Source organism: Sinocyclocheilus grahami, unplaced genomic scaffold (genome assembly GCF_001515645.1).
Source record: "Sinocyclocheilus grahami isolate Dianchi unplaced genomic scaffold, SAMN03320097.WGS_v1.1 scaffold462.1, whole genome shotgun sequence".
In the NCBI taxonomy this organism is placed as follows: domain Eukaryota; kingdom Metazoa; phylum Chordata; class Actinopteri; order Cypriniformes; family Cyprinidae; genus Sinocyclocheilus; species Sinocyclocheilus grahami.
The window spans coordinates 557,781-573,576 of NW_015505641.1; the positions used below are offsets into that span (position 1 = coordinate 557,781).

Consider the following 15,796-nt stretch of genomic DNA (forward strand, 5'->3'; position numbering starts at 1 on the left):
AAAGTATATTAAAATAGAAACCATTATTTTATATTGTAATAACATTTAGCAAGATTACACTTTTTTCTGTATTTTTTATCAAATACATGCAGCCTTGATGAGCATTAGAAACTCCTTTTAAAAACCATTACAAGACTTGCTGATCCCAAACTTTTGAGCGGTAGTGCATATATATATATATAAAGTAAGTTACAATTAAAATAGACAGGTAACCTAGAGCACCTAGATAGTTATAACTTGTTATAACTAGCCACGTTCTCCATTTATATTATTGATGACAAAATGTCATATAACTGTTAATGTATTGACGGACGTAATAACATATTACAAAACGATAACTCATAGACAAACATCCTGCTGTCTTGAGTTGTTGAGTAACCCTCTGGACGCGTCTCTGGAGCTGCTTTGAGATGATTTACGTTTGTTGCATTTTTATCTCGACATCGTTCATCAGAGTGCCGGAGGTTTGCCAAGAACACAACCTTCTTCAGCCTCCTCCTCCTCTTCTTCACGCTCCTCTCCTTCGCTATAAAAGGTGCTGAGCTGCTTCCATAGAGTCAGTGAGAGTCACCAGCTGCCAAACAGAGTCCACTACTCACACTTGTTTGACTTTCAAGGAAAATACTCCAGCCGCGAGACACTGAGCTGCAGCAGCCTCTGGAAAAGCTTGTGGAGAAGACACACACTAGGTAAGATGTGTTGCTGACACTGTAGTATATGGAAGGTAAATTAACAATATACATTGATTAACTGATGCATTTAGTCAATTAAAGCTGGCTGTGCAGAATCGGGAGGAGTTGCTTTTTTCTTCCTTTTTTTTGGTAATGATCCATTGATAGTCAGTGTGTAGAATCTAATGCTCACTGATCAGCATCAATTTGAGAGCATGTGTATTAAGATGCATTACGGGCATGATTTTGGACATTAATTGCACTAACTGTCATTTGGAAAATATGCATGTGGTTGAACTGTCATGCTGTTATAACAATCTCATGCCATTTCAAACTTTTATGCTTGTGCATAGGAAAAGCACAATGTGCAAAACCAACCAGCATTTTGCCATATAAAGTGCAGATGGACCACCTGGCAATTTTTTATCTCCTGTTTACATGGAGGTGCCCAGCTGGCGTTGTCCGGGCTGCTTGGTCTGTCATGGTAGTATAAAATTCAGAAGAGAGATGAGATGGCACTGAATGTGAATTAAAAGAGAGAGAGAGAGAGAGAGAACGGCAGCTGGAATTGAAGCGGTGCCTGTGTTTACTCAGACCAGTGTTGAATGTCAAGGCTCTGCAGAGAGAGTCAGAGAGGGGAGAAGTAAAAAACGCTTGACTCAACTGTGTTTAGAAGTGGCCACTAGTGTTTACCCCCCCCCCCCCCCCCCCCCCCCCACCAAACAAAAACCCCAATTCAAATTCACTTGCTCTTCTCTCCCATTCTCGCACCCACTCCATCTGCTGTATGAACCTGGATAATTCCATTCCCAGAGAAAGTCAGTCCGGGATAGAGAAAGATCTACTTTGATTAATGTGTGAATGGCACAGCTGCTGAGTGTGGATCTGTTCTGCTAATGTATCCATGGTCACCTCAGGAAATAAATGAGTTTGACCTACAAAGTTGAGTTAATGGATAGATTGTGAACCTGCAGAGATCAAACAGACTTGCTGGTCCATCAAACTGAACAATCTAATCGAAGGAGATCAGGCCTAGTGATTTGATCTTTTGAGTAGTAATGAAGATTACAATGGGGTTTTTGTTATGTGAGGCTTTGATAGTATAATTGTTCTGTAATGATTGGGCCTTTGCATTGACAATTGATTATGGCATACAATAAACATTCTTCTAATTGGAGCACAAACTATTCATTTGATGTGGATCGTTGAGGTTCATTTCCTCATTGGTGAGTGCTGCTCCATTGAGGTTAGATGGCAAATTTCATCTGAGCAACTTACGGCAATTCTGCAGAGAGTACAAAAAGGGTGAATTAATCAAGAAACCTGTAATGTCCCTCATAATTCATCTCAATTTAATAAGAAACAACATTATAAATGGACATTATTATTATTAATGAATTAATTAGCATAGTTCTCATTGCTGTAATGTGAAAAAACTGTAATATTGTAATTGAATAATAAAAATGTATCATATCTAAATAATCATGGTATTATCTGTTGTACTTGTATATGTATGGGGATTAAAAACATTTATTTCAATATTTTTACTGTAATATAGTGATACAGTTATCATTATTTGGTATTACAGTAAAGGCAATCACTTTATTTCATGCATATTTAAAAAAAACACTCAATATTTTTACTGTGGTAGAGTTAAATTTTTAGGTATTACAGCAAAGATAACCACTTTAATGTATGCTAATTTAAACTGAAAACATTGCAATTCAATATTTTTTACAGTAATATAGTGATACAGTGACATTTTTAGGTATTACAGTAAAGATAATAACCACTTTAATTTATGATAATTTAAATGAAAAACATTGTATTTCAATATTTTTACAGTAATATAGTGACACAGTTATATTCTTAATTATTGCAGTAAAGATAATAACCACTTTAATTTATGCTAATTTTAATACATTATATTTCAATATTTTTACAGTAATATAGTGATGCAGTAACATTTTTAAGTATTACAGTAAAGATAGTGACCACTTTAATCTATGCTAATTTAAATTAAAAACATTGTGTTTCAATATTTTACAGTAATATAGTGATGCAGTTACATTTTTAGGTATTACAGTAAAGATAATGACCACTTTACTTTATGCTAATTTAAATAAAAAACATTATGTTTCAATATTTTACAGTAATATAGTGATGCAGTGACATTTTTAGTTATTACAGTAAAGATAATGACCACTTTAATTTATGCTAATTTAAATTAAAAACATTGTGTTTCAATATTTTTACAGTAATATAGTGATGCAGTTACATGTTTAGGTATTACAGTAAAGATAATAAACACTTATTGATGCTAATTTAAATTGAAAACATTGTCTTTCAAAATTTTTACTGCAATAGTGATACAGTCAATATTACGTATTACAGTAAAAAGGAGAAAAAATAATGCATTATGGTTATAGTAATTTGGGAAGGAATGTGCTCAACAGTCATAATAACCCAATTCATCTTATTTGTCTTAAAACTGTGCTTGCTTTATGCAAAATTACTTACTTTGGGGTGAAATGTAACCTGGACTTGTTTTTTGTTAGATTCACCTAATGGACAAGCATGAGTTTAAACCAAGAAGCACTACATGGATGGATGCGTCTCATGTCGTTCCAGAATATCAACCCTCAGATTCTTCACTCTGATTGTTGTTATTGGATTCTGTATGTGTTCATATATTTGTGGTGTATGTTTAGTCAAGATGCAATAAGAGTGACTAATGAAACCAATTTAGCAAATTCCCCTTTGAAGCACTGATTTCTCTTTGTGTGTAAACACATGGACGTGTGTTTACTATCCAGCGTTTGCTCCGACAACTTTCCCAACACTTGTCCTCATGGAAACCATATTTCCTTCCAGATTTTTCAGAACAGAGCCCTGAAGACACGCTCACACAAGGCAGTCATCTGTAGTCCGCCCCCGAAAGCATCACTGCTGCCATGCACAGGCTCATTTCCATTGCCCTGCTATTCCTGGGTGCCAGTTTGGCTGCTTCCCTCTTCCTTCCTGACTCCCTGGAGCTGAGGCAGATAATGCAACGCTACCAGGACGAGCTGGAGCCTAACAGCACAAAAGCCGATGCGCCTTTACGCACTCGCAGAGCCATTGGGTGGTCGGACCGGGAGGACATCCTGCAACTGCACAACAAGCTGAGAGGAAAGGTGTACCCGACCGCCTCCAACATGGAGTACATGGTGAGAATGGAACACAGTTTGAGTCATTGTTCACTCACAAACAACTCTTTTTATGATTTACTGTAATATTGAGGGTCTGTAGACACACTAAAATGAATTGAGCTGAAAACTCAGGAGGTTCTGTTCCAAAACCTAGAGAGTTGCCTTCATAGAAAGCATTTTGAAAAGACTGTTTCAAAAAGTATGGAATAAAGTTATGCTGGCATCTAAGATCTTATTTAAGTTTAAGCTGCTGAAAGAAACTTTAGGATGCGACAAGCAGAAATCTTTCACCCAGGATGGCGAATAAATCAAGAGAATTATTGATTAATATTAATAATCAATAATTATCTTGATTTATTTGCCATCTTGGGTATTAATAATTTATTAATACAAAAATATTTATTCAACACCAAAAAGTATCAAATACAATCTATTTAAAAACGCATTATTTTTTATTTTTGTGTGTGCTACACGAAAAAGAAAGTCTTCTAAAAAGGAAAATAATATACATTAAAAGAATATACTTAAGTGTTAATTGAATGTAATGATTTCAGAAACTTAAATACATGTTAATTGCAATACAATGAAAATGTATTATAGTTTAAATTTAAATTGTGTTGAAACTTGTATAACATGTATTTAAATAAATTTGTGATTACACATTTGAAATGATGAAATTGCAATTTAGTACATTTAAAAAAAGATTTACTTTAAATGTTAAAATGAATAACACACTACATTTGGAATTAAACTCAAGTACTTAGCTTTAGTATGTTAGTCAACACATACAATTATTAAAACATAATGATATAAAATGCACTTTAAAGTAAAACTTAAATTTATTATTACATTATTACAAACTGCACTCTTTAAAAGTGTACTTAAGTGTGTTAAGAGTCGGTCATGAAAGTGTCTATTTTTAAGTACACTTAAGTGGCCTTTTATTTGATTAACATTGTCTTATCTGCAAGTGTAGTTTTTAAAATACACTTTTATGATTTGAAGTGCACTAAAAGTGCACATTCAGTACAACTAAGCAGACTCCCTTTTCACCAGGGGTTTTTATTTTTATTATTAGATTATCACACTGTTAGCTTAGCAACATGCTAGCAATCAACTCTATAGGAGTTAATATTTTGTCTAGTCTCCCAGTGTTGTCTATGAAGAGTTAAATCAGTCACTTATGAGGGTCTATTTCAGTTCGTATACTGCTTTAGAAAGTAACTGTCTGTGTAAACAGCAACACTAATCATGTTAGTCTGCAGCAAAGGTTTTTTTTTATATCGACCACACATGTCGAGAGCTGTACAAACCAACACTCTGTTCTGAATTAATGACGCTGATTTGTACTAACTGTATATTGTGTTAGCAGGAGTCATCGTTTCTTTCTGGTGCAGTAAATATCTTTAGGTTTGCGTAGGTGCCAAATACTGGCCTCGTTGGAAGAAACATGTTGAGTTTACAAGTGTGGTGAGGCACTTTTTATTGTGAAGACAATTACACTGAGGTTTAGCCATCTGCTGACACAGGAGCCATGAGACAGATAGAGAACAGAGCCAAAGATTAGTGACATTACTGGACCAGAGATGAGGCTTCAGTTATGTGACTAAATATGGCAGCTATGCAGCCTTCAGTTGTAAGTGCTAAAGGGATTCCCTTGTGAAAAAGAAGTACACTTTAGCATACCTTCAAAAAGAGTACTTGTTACGGGAAAGTATATACTTAAGTGCGTACTGAATGTAATGTTCTTGAACGCTTAGTTGCATGTTAATTGAAATTAAATTAAATTGTTTACATTCATATTAAATGGAATTAGTTGAACTTAAGAGTTTTTAACCAATTTAAGAAATACTTAAGTACGTCTTTATAGGTAATTCCATAATTATATCTATTTTCTTTGAAATATGGTTCAAGTGTACTGTTGAATGTACTGACAAGCATTTATGGTAAACTGAAATATACTTCAATGCCGTTTTTATTAAAGCTTGTAAGTAATGTATTTAAATAAGTTTGTAATTACACATTTGTAAGGACAAAGTTGCAATGTAATACATTTTAAATTTATTTTAAATGTAATATCTAATAACACCCTACAATTCAAATCAAGTAAGTCTTTAAAGCATGACAAAAGTTTATTATAACATGATGATTTAAAATGTACTTTAAAGTAAAACGTTTAATTTGACATTATTACAAAGTGCACTTAAGTGTGTTAAGAAACACACTTTTAAATGTGATATTAAAATAAATATTAAAATGTACTCTAAGTACACTTAAGTGGCCTTTTATTTTATTTTTTTAATATGCTTTTATGATTTGAAGTACACTACAAGTTCACATTCAGTACAATTAAGTGCACTAGAAATGACAATTCTATCATCATTTACTTGACCTGGCAAAAGCTCTTGGTTCTACTAGTAGATGAGCATAACTGGATACACCTGCATCACTTTTACACATTTAAAGGCCTCAATAGTATTCCATAGAAAGGCATTGTGGGAAATCATGTTTTTAAGGGAAAACCATAGGTTTTTTAAGTAATCATAGATGTGCTAGGGACCTATAGCGAGCACAGTCGTGCTTTATTGCTGTTCCCCATGTACCTTTGCGCATGGTAATTGAACATGAGTTTCATGTTGATGTAGTGAGATTTTAAAGGGAAAGATACAAAGAGCAAGGGCTTATGGTTAATGTAGTTGGGTTGATGCCTTTGAGAAAGACAGGAGTCTACCACAAGCAGGGCTTTTAGAACCACTGCCAGGCCTCAGCGAACAAGTAAAGGTTTCAGAAACATGGCTTAGTCCCAAACAGCACCTTCAGAACTGAGGTTACAGAATGTGTGAGTGTTTGTACCCATCCTGCAGTTGGAAATTTACTGAGAGTTCCTCAGAGGTGAAGAACCCTGTTCTGTGGAGCGAAATGAGTCCTCCTCCCTACAGGTGGAGAAATAAGCTTTGGAAATTCGTCTCATTTAACCTTGATTGCTGGGGATTTACAATGGATGTGAGCCAAGCTCTGATGTGTGTGCATGTAGCCAATATTTTAGTTGTATTGGGCCTGATTCCCAGTCCAATAGTGAAGATGAAGAGTCAGAGGAAGGCAAAGGGAATTATCTGGGAATAAAACTCAGCATGTTCAGTATTTTGTTAAAGTCTCAGTGCAAATATATGGGAATTATGGACTGTGTGTTCTGCTGGGTGTTTGATTTAGTTTGTGTGTGTATGACCAGGTTTGGGATGATGAACTGGAGAAGTCAGCGACCTACTGGGCGGAACAGTGCCAGTGGGAACATGGACCTAAAGATCTACTGATGTCCATCGGGCAGAACCTAGCCGTGCACTGGGGAAGGTATGAGTACAGACACATTTAGAATGAACATATCAGTCTGTTTCTGTAATGTAACCAGTCGTGCACACAGTCATAGAAAACCTGGAAATATTTGGAAATTTTTTAAAATGTCTCCAATTTTTTTCTTATTTTAAATTTACTTGTATGCATTTATCCAAATCAACTTAAGTTGCAGTAACATTTAATACAATTTTGTAGTCAAAAAGGGTCCATTGTCCGTTGTCAATAGTATAGAAACCCAATCTCTTTTTTTCCAAAAATTGTATGATTCACATTTTATTAATTCATATGATCAGCACCTTGCAATATAGTTTCCCATTAGAAATCCTTACCATTTTACTAGGTGGTGATTTTGTATGAATTTGTACTTTTTTTTTCTTAAAGTAAGCTTTTCGGTCCATCTCTAGCCCCACCCCTAAAAATAACTATTTAGGGGGGTATAAGCAGGTTGTATGAAAACGTAAAGGTGAGATCGTATTAATTCCAAAGCATAATATAGTTATGAATTGCCATGAGATTATGTTGTAGTGTAGTGATTCATGAAGCACAGCTTGCACAGAAGTCGTCAATTTCCAACCATGCATGTTTGTCAATGTTGCAAATAAGCATGACCAACTTGAACCTGTTGCGAAATGTACAAGGGGGAAATATTTCACCCTCATCACACAGAATCCTATTGAAATGGCTGGATTTTAAACACGAAATGTAACCTTTACATTGCAGCAAAAGTATACAATCGATCCGTTTCTGCATTCACTGGGAATCAAACACACGACCTTGGCGCTGCTAGTGCAATTCTCTACTTTTTGAGCTGAAATGAACACATTTTAACTAATTAAAATCGATCAATTCTAAGTTACAACATACAAACTGAAATCCACCCATGTGATCCCCAAATGATCCCCATGCTGCTCTTTAAGTTGCTTTGTGTAAAAACATCTGCCAAATGAATTAATGTAAATGCATTTTACATATTAAACACTATTGATATAAAGAGTGTAAGTTACTGTGGCATCATAATCATATTATTTATCGTATCTCTCTCCTGATAGGTACCGCTCTCCGGCCTACCATGTGCAGGCCTGGTACGATGAGGTGAAGGACTACACCTACCCTTACCCGCATGAGTGCAACCCCTGGTGCCCTGAGCGCTGCTCTGGACCCATGTGCACCCACTACACACAAGTGAGTGAGAAATCTCAGTTTACAAACTATTTTCCCAGTGGGACTAAACAACATGACCAGTGTTGGGGGGAACGCATTACAAGTAATGCGAGTTACGTAATCAGATTACTTTTTTCAAGTAACTAGTAAAGTAACGCATTACTTTTTAATTTACAAGAGAATATCTAAAGTAACGCAAGTTACTTTTTTTTCCAATTTATTGATTGACAGCTCTGGTGTCGCCATGGTGACAGAAATCAGAATATGTTACTGTAGTTCTAAAAATAAATATGAATATGCATTAATTCATCTCACTCACAAAAAACACAGATTCAGTATTCCTCAAAATGAATAAAAATAATGCAACTCAGAATATGACGCAAACCTGCAATAATTAAATGTTAAACAACACAAATATGCTTTATGTATTTAATCCCATTCTATTAACCAATGTCTTTGCTTCTGACCTTCGATGATCCAGTTCAACCATACTAATAAACACAAATTACTCTAGACAAACATTTGTGTCCTTTTTTTATTGCTGAAGTGTGTTGAAATGTCTTCTTCTGCATTCTACTGTACGGACGTACATTTACTTTCCCTTCAGCCTGAGGCGCATTCATTTCACTTTTGTTGTGAAAAGGCTTTTATATTTGCCAAAAATATAACTTTTTAAAAACAAACAAGCAAGCCCTGTACAGATTTAAAAAGTAACGCAAAAATATATATTTTATATATATTTCACATATAAAAATAATCAATGTTTATATGTGAATTAAATCTGTTCATCATATAAAGTGATAGTGTCTCTTCAGAAGACTTGGATTACACAGCTCGATTCATATGGATTACTTTTATTGTACTTTTTTAAAGTGTTTAGGTTTTGGTTGCATGGACTTCCAATGGACCGAAATCTTGCATATTTCATAAAAAATTCAAAAATTCATTTAATTTGCATTTTAAAGATGCACGAAAATCTTAAGGGTTTGGAATGACATGAGGGCATGATGACAGATTTTTCATTTTTAGTTGAACTGTCCTTTTAAGTGTTCGATCATACTTTAGTTTGGGGAACAATTCTCACTCTTAACTAACTATTAACTATTACTTTTGCCTCAATAAATCCCTAATTTGCTGATGATTAGTGTGCTTCTGACCTTCGATGATCCAGTTCAACCATACTAATAAACACAAATTACTCTAGACAAACATTTGTGTCCTTTTTTTATTGCTGAAGTGTGTTGAAATGTCTTCTTCTGCATTCTACTGTACGGACGTACATTTACTTTCCCTTCAGCCTGAGGCGCATTCATTTCACTTTTGTTGTGAAAAGGCTTTTATATTTGCCAAAAATATAACTTTTTAAAAACATACAAGCAAGCCCTGTACAGATTTAAAAAGTAACGCAAAAATATATATTTTATATATATTTCACATATAAAAATAATCAATGTTTATATGTGAATTAAATCTGTTCATCATATAAAGTGATAGTGTCTCTTCAGAAGACTTGGATTACACAGCTCGATTCATATGGATTACTTTTATTCTACTTTTTTAAAGTGTTTAGGTTTTGGTTGCATGGACTTCCAATGGACCGAAATCTTGCATATTTCATAAAAAATTCAAAAATTCATTTAATTTGCATTTCAAAGATGCACGAAAATCTTAAGGGTTTGGAATGACATGAGGGCATGATGACAGATTTTTCATTTTTAGTTGAACTGTCCTTTTAAGTGTTCGATCATACTTTAGTTTGGGGAACAATTCTCACTCTTAACTAACTATTAACTATTACTTTTGCCTCAATAAATCCCTAATTTGCTGATGATTAGTGGTTAGTAAGGTAATTGCTAAGTTTAGGTAATAGGTATTGAGTAGAATTAAGGGATCTAAAATATGGTAATGCAGTATAAAGCATTAATATGTGCTTTGTAAGTACTAATAAACAGACAATATGCTAGTAATATGCATGCTAATAAGAAACTAGTTAATACTGAGAATTGCTCCCTAAACTAAAGTCTTACCAGTTGTCCAAATACTATTTTAGGGCCACTTTTATCACCAGTGGTTTTCTGTGTTTCTGTTTCGTTCCACACTAACAGCTCCTTTTTAAAAATGGTATTTGAAAAAGTAATGTGGATACTGTCAAAACATATTGCACATGCCAGATCAAGCAGATGCAATGCACAAAGAAAAGGAGAGTAGGAAAGAGAGACCAACCAAAGTTCAAGAGAGACGACAACAGAGAAAATTGAGGACAAAAGGAGGGGTTGAGCAATAGCCTCATGTCCTCTTAGGCTTTACTTTATCGCTGAGATGAGTTTGTGAAAATACACATTCGCTCAGCTCTGAAAGCAGGTTACACGCATCTGGAAGCGTTCCCAGACTCCTGAATCATTTTCCTGTTTGACCCAAATTCCTTTGAAGATGCAGAACGCAGAGTCGTAGGGGATATCTAGGGCCAAATCTCTGCCGCGATTCTCCCCGTTTCCCTCCTCTATCACGTGCTGTAGAGCAGGTCTGGAGGCTCCACGATCTTCTCGGTGCCAGACGATCCCTCTGGGTTAAGCTTGAGTTTGTGTTTTTTGAGACTGATTAGTTTGCTGTTTCGTTGTCCCATGGCCAACACCGTCTGCGGGCTCTGCAGAGGAAGTGCGTTCCCGAGGGAGCATTGAGACGTGCTCCCTCGATTGCGTTCTGCGGGGTTAGATGCAAACCCACTACGGTTTAACTGTATGTACAAAAAAAATTCTGAGTAAGCACTTCCCTTTCATTTCACAGTCAAATGGTTTGGCTCGTGCTGCAGGGCTGCACCCGGTGAACCATATTGTGTTTAAATGAATCAGTGAGGGCCTTGACCGCAGCTCAACGGGCTACACGCAGGCTTTACTTTGTTTGTGTGGATAAGAGTGGATGAAGGGAAGTTTTTCAGGAAACTGGCCCGGTCACATTTGAGGTGCTTCTCCTTCCGCCCTACAGGGCAGAATGAAAGAGTGCAGTCACTATTCACGGCCCCCGTGGCCCCATCAATCTACTGCCTCTGCCCCAGAACAGAGACCACTTCCTGCTGGGGAACACTTCCTCCTCAGAGGGGAGTCGATATGGATGTCTTTTTTTAAGCTTTTGACAACAACAGCAAAGAGACCTGCATCTTTCATGCATGCCAGAAGAAAACAATTTGGTATCACTTTTTAATTAGGTATGTTACTTAGGTCAAAAAAATAATTGTTTGGAACCGAATCAGTGAGGGCCTTGACCGCAGCTCAACGGGCTACACGCAGGCTTTACTTTGTTTGAGTGGATAAGAGTGGATGAAGGGAAGTTTTTCAGGAAACTGGCCCGGTCACATTTGAGGTGCTTCTCCTTCCGCCCTACAGGGCAGAATGAAAGAGTGCAGTCACTATTCACGGCCCCCGTGGCCCCATCAATCTACTGCCTCTGCCCCAGAACAGAGACCACTTCCTGCTGGGGAACACTTCCTCCTCAGAGGGGAGTCGATATGGATGTCTTTTTTTAAGCTTTTGACAACAACAGCAAAGAGACCTGCATCTTTCATGCATGCCAGAAGAAAACAATTTGGTATCACTTTTTAATTAGGTATGTTACTTAGGTCAAAAAAATAATTGTTTGGAACATTATACTTATTGTGTTTATGTTGAAATGCCAAACATATTTACTGATATTGAGGTAGGACACAGGTAAGATTAGGCTCATGTTTTGTTGTATTGTTAGGTTTAAGGTTGGGTGGGGGGTAGGGGTAAGGTTATCAGTGTAATTACTACATAAATTAATTACAGATGTAATTACATCCCTGCTGAAAAAACAGCTGAAACCAGCCTAAGGTGTTTGGCTGGTTTTAGCTGGTCTTCCAGCCTGGTCATAGCTGATTGTAATTTTCGCACGTTGGTTTTAGAGGGGTTTTGACCACTTCTTTTGCTGTTCAGGCTGGGAGAACAGCTGACCAACCAGCTAAAAACAGCTGAACATCAGCTTGATCATCTTAGCCAGGCTGGGAGACCAGCTAAAACCAGCTAAGACTAGCCAACCAGCTTAGGCTAGTTTTTTTCCCTCTCCACAACAAGTGCATTGTATCAGAAAATTGCTGCCTTGATTCTAGTGTCTTGTGGTTGCCAGTTGGAGTTGCTAAGGTGTTCTTAGAATTTTTAATGCTAGATAGCTGCTAGGTTGTTTCTGTGCGGTTGCTAGGGTGTTATATATGGTTTCTAGGGTGTTTCTAGGTGGTTGCTAAAGTGTTATAAATGGTTGCTTACTGGCTAAAGTCATAAGAGCATTTAGCACAAGTGGTTTCTATGGTGTTTCTAGGTGGTTGCTAGGGTGTTCTGGATGGTTGCTTACTGACTCTAATTGTAGGAGCGTTTCTCATCGCTGTACAGTTGCTAGGTCGTTTCTAGGTGGTTGCTAGGGTGCTATAGATGGTTTCTAGGGTGTTTCTAAGAGGTTCCTAGGGCGTTATGTATGGTTGGTTGCTGGCTGTAGTCAAAAGAGCCTATAGATTTAGCTTGGGTCCATCTTCAATGTATGGTTCTATGGGGTTTTTGTTCATTTTCATCATTATCCTATTGAAAACTGTAATAACAAGATTGCTTAGAAAAGAAATAAGACACTTCTATTCAACATTCCAGATGACTTACATGTCAAGGTTCAGTATTTATGAACAAATACCTAATCTTGAGCAAACACCACTAATAATAATGTATTTCTCTTCATTTGCAGGTGGTCTGGGCCACAACCAACCGTGTTGGCTGTGCTGTACACTTGTGTCCGCGTATGAATGTATGGGGAGAAATCTGGGAGAACGCCGTCTATCTCGTCTGCAACTACTCACCCAAGTAAGACCAGCTCTTTCTGCTGACGTTTATTCATTTAACACCAGATGGCTAATTACTATTCCTGATGATGATCCTATGGAACAAAACTTACATCCTTGAAAACATGGAGGCTATAAACAAAGATTCATCCTTAGAAAAATGGAAAAGTAAATGAAGGCTTTTGGGAAAGGAAAACATGGGCAGAATGTGTTATTCTTTTCCAAGCTAATGATTTAATTTGGCAGCTGGGGATTGTTTTTCCTGAATCATTCTTGAGATCCATGAGAGTATGTGATTTGAGTGCTCAGTCAAATGTGCAGATTTTGCAGTCGTTTTCAAAACCATGCTGAACCCGTGCCTTTTTTTTTTTAGGGGAAACTGGATCGGGGAAGCCCCCTACCAACATGGCCGCCCCTGTTCCCAGTGCCCACCAAGCTATGGAGGAAGGTGCAGAGACAACCTCTGCTACAAGGGTGAGCACTGATAGAAGAATGATTACAAAGGTATAACACATGGAAGTCTAAATCTTATTTTTGAGTTTTTTTGTTGTGATTTTGTTTTTAGGAGACCCTGAACGTCATGAGTCTCCAGATATGAATGAGGTGGAGAAGCAGCAGGAGCCAGTACAGCCTCGGACGACTCCAACTAAGCCTAAGCCCAAACCCTCTTCCCCCAAAAAACCTGCAAATGCCAATCCTTCCTCAACCAAGACTACAAGAACAACCTATCTAGGTTAGTGTGAATAATATTATTTGAAGTAATTAAAAACAATTAAAATTTCTATTAAAAATAAATAGTAATAATGTTTTTATTGTTAATTTGCATGAAATAATGAAAAAACAATGTAAAAATGCATTATTATTATTATTATTATTATTATTATTATTATGTATTTTTTTTAATAATTTTACATTAATTAGCATTTTTAGTATTCTACAATTATTTAAATAATACAATTTTTTTGTAATAATGTGTACATTTATCTAAACTATTCATAATAAAACATTCTAAATTTCTACTTTTTAAAAAAAATTATTTTGCCTTTCAGCACAAAATATTAAGTGTGAGACAAGAATGAGGGACAAATGTAAAGGAGCGACCTGCAACAGGTCAGTGTAAAGGAATTTGTTATTTCTTTAAAGATATGATAAGTTCAGAAAATTTTACTGGTTACTTTTTTCTTATCTTTTTAAGGTACAACTGCCCAGCAAACTGCTTAAATAAGAAGGGGAAAGTGTGGGGAACATTGTATTATGATGTTGTAAGTGTTATTTTGACATTTCACCTGGTTCTGTTTAAGTGGGTGATGTTACATTTATTTATCAATTCCGTTTTTTTCAATTTTTGTAGCAATCAAGTATTTGCCGTGCTGCTATCCACTATGGAATAATTGACAACAATGGAGGCCTTGTGGATGTCACAAGAAAAGACAACTTCCCATTCTTTGTAAAGGCAACCAAGAATGGTGTAGAGTCATTCAGGTAGTCTAAATGCTATGTTGATACCATTTGAATTCAGTTTGTCCACAATTCAATATCCACATGAGAGTTATTCACTCTAATCTGCGTTCTGTGATTTTCTTTTCAGTAAATACAAACCTGGCAATGCATTTACAGTGTCAAGAGTGGAAGGTGAGTATTGTTATAATCTTATCTTGATAATTCCTCTTCAATACATATTTTTCAATATGAAATCAGAATTACCATGTTTTTGGATATTTCATTTTAAGTTAATATATTGTATAAATGTATAATGTACTAAATTGCAGCTTCACCGTGACAAATGCATAATTACAAATATATTTAAATAAAAATAAATAAATGTATATAAACATACATTGTTGTATATTTTATTTTAACATAAATGATTGTCTGTGCATTCAGCAGTAACTTTAAACATATTTCAAATATAATAAAATTAATTATGAAATTGCACATAAAGATGTACATAAGTGGGCCGAAAAATCACTCTAAAGTCCAGCTAATTGCATTTAATATAATTGTAAACCCTAATACATTTTCAATTGCAATTGATATTCCATTAAGTGTCTGAAAACATTTCATTCAGTTCGCAATTAATGATGTTATTTCCATAAATGTATTATTTTTAAAACTATGCTAAAGTGTATTATTATGCAAATATTTTATTGATCTCATAATTTTTTCAGTATGCAGTCAGATTATTAATTAAAGGGGTCATATGATGCTATTTTAAAGATCATTATTTTGTGTATTTGGTGTAACAGAATATGCTGACATGCTTTAATGTTCAAAAAACACATTATTTTTCAAATACTGTATATTATTGTAGGCCCTCTATGCCCCGCCTCTCTCAAACGCGTCATTTTCAACAAAGCCACCTCCTTTGACAAGCGCAGTCTGCTCTGATTGGCCAGCTGACCCAGTGCATTCTGATTGGCCGAACACCACAAGCACTCGTCGGAAATGTAATGCCCCTTACCATAATCGCAGCTTCAGCTTTCAAAGTAAATATCAAGACAGTTTATAATGACGTTAGTTTTACCATCAGTTCAAGCCCGAAAGGGCAACAGAGTCGCGTGACAGACACAGTGATGAAGCAGTACACAAGC

The 15,796-nt window shown here is 35.8% G+C and overlaps 1 protein-coding gene across 1 annotated transcript in view; it reads left to right on the plus strand.

Moving 5' to 3' along the window:
• The first annotated feature begins 547 nt into the window (after positions 1-547).
• The window catches only part of LOC107553002 (cysteine-rich secretory protein LCCL domain-containing 2), a 23,729-nt gene continuing 8,480 nt past the window's right edge, over positions 548-15,796 (plus strand). The window contains exons 1-11 of the mRNA XM_016235068.1: positions 548-689; positions 3,546-3,880; positions 7,092-7,210; positions 8,263-8,395; positions 13,112-13,227; positions 13,579-13,679; positions 13,771-13,938; positions 14,255-14,315; positions 14,401-14,467; positions 14,557-14,687; positions 14,794-14,837. Of these exons, the coding sequence (XP_016090554.1) occupies positions 3,626-3,880; positions 7,092-7,210; positions 8,263-8,395; positions 13,112-13,227; positions 13,579-13,679; positions 13,771-13,938; positions 14,255-14,315; positions 14,401-14,467; positions 14,557-14,687; positions 14,794-14,837 (1,195 nt within the window). The 5' untranslated portion in view covers positions 548-689; positions 3,546-3,625. The remainder of the gene's footprint in view (positions 690-3,545; positions 3,881-7,091; positions 7,211-8,262; positions 8,396-13,111; positions 13,228-13,578; positions 13,680-13,770; positions 13,939-14,254; positions 14,316-14,400; positions 14,468-14,556; positions 14,688-14,793; positions 14,838-15,796) is intronic.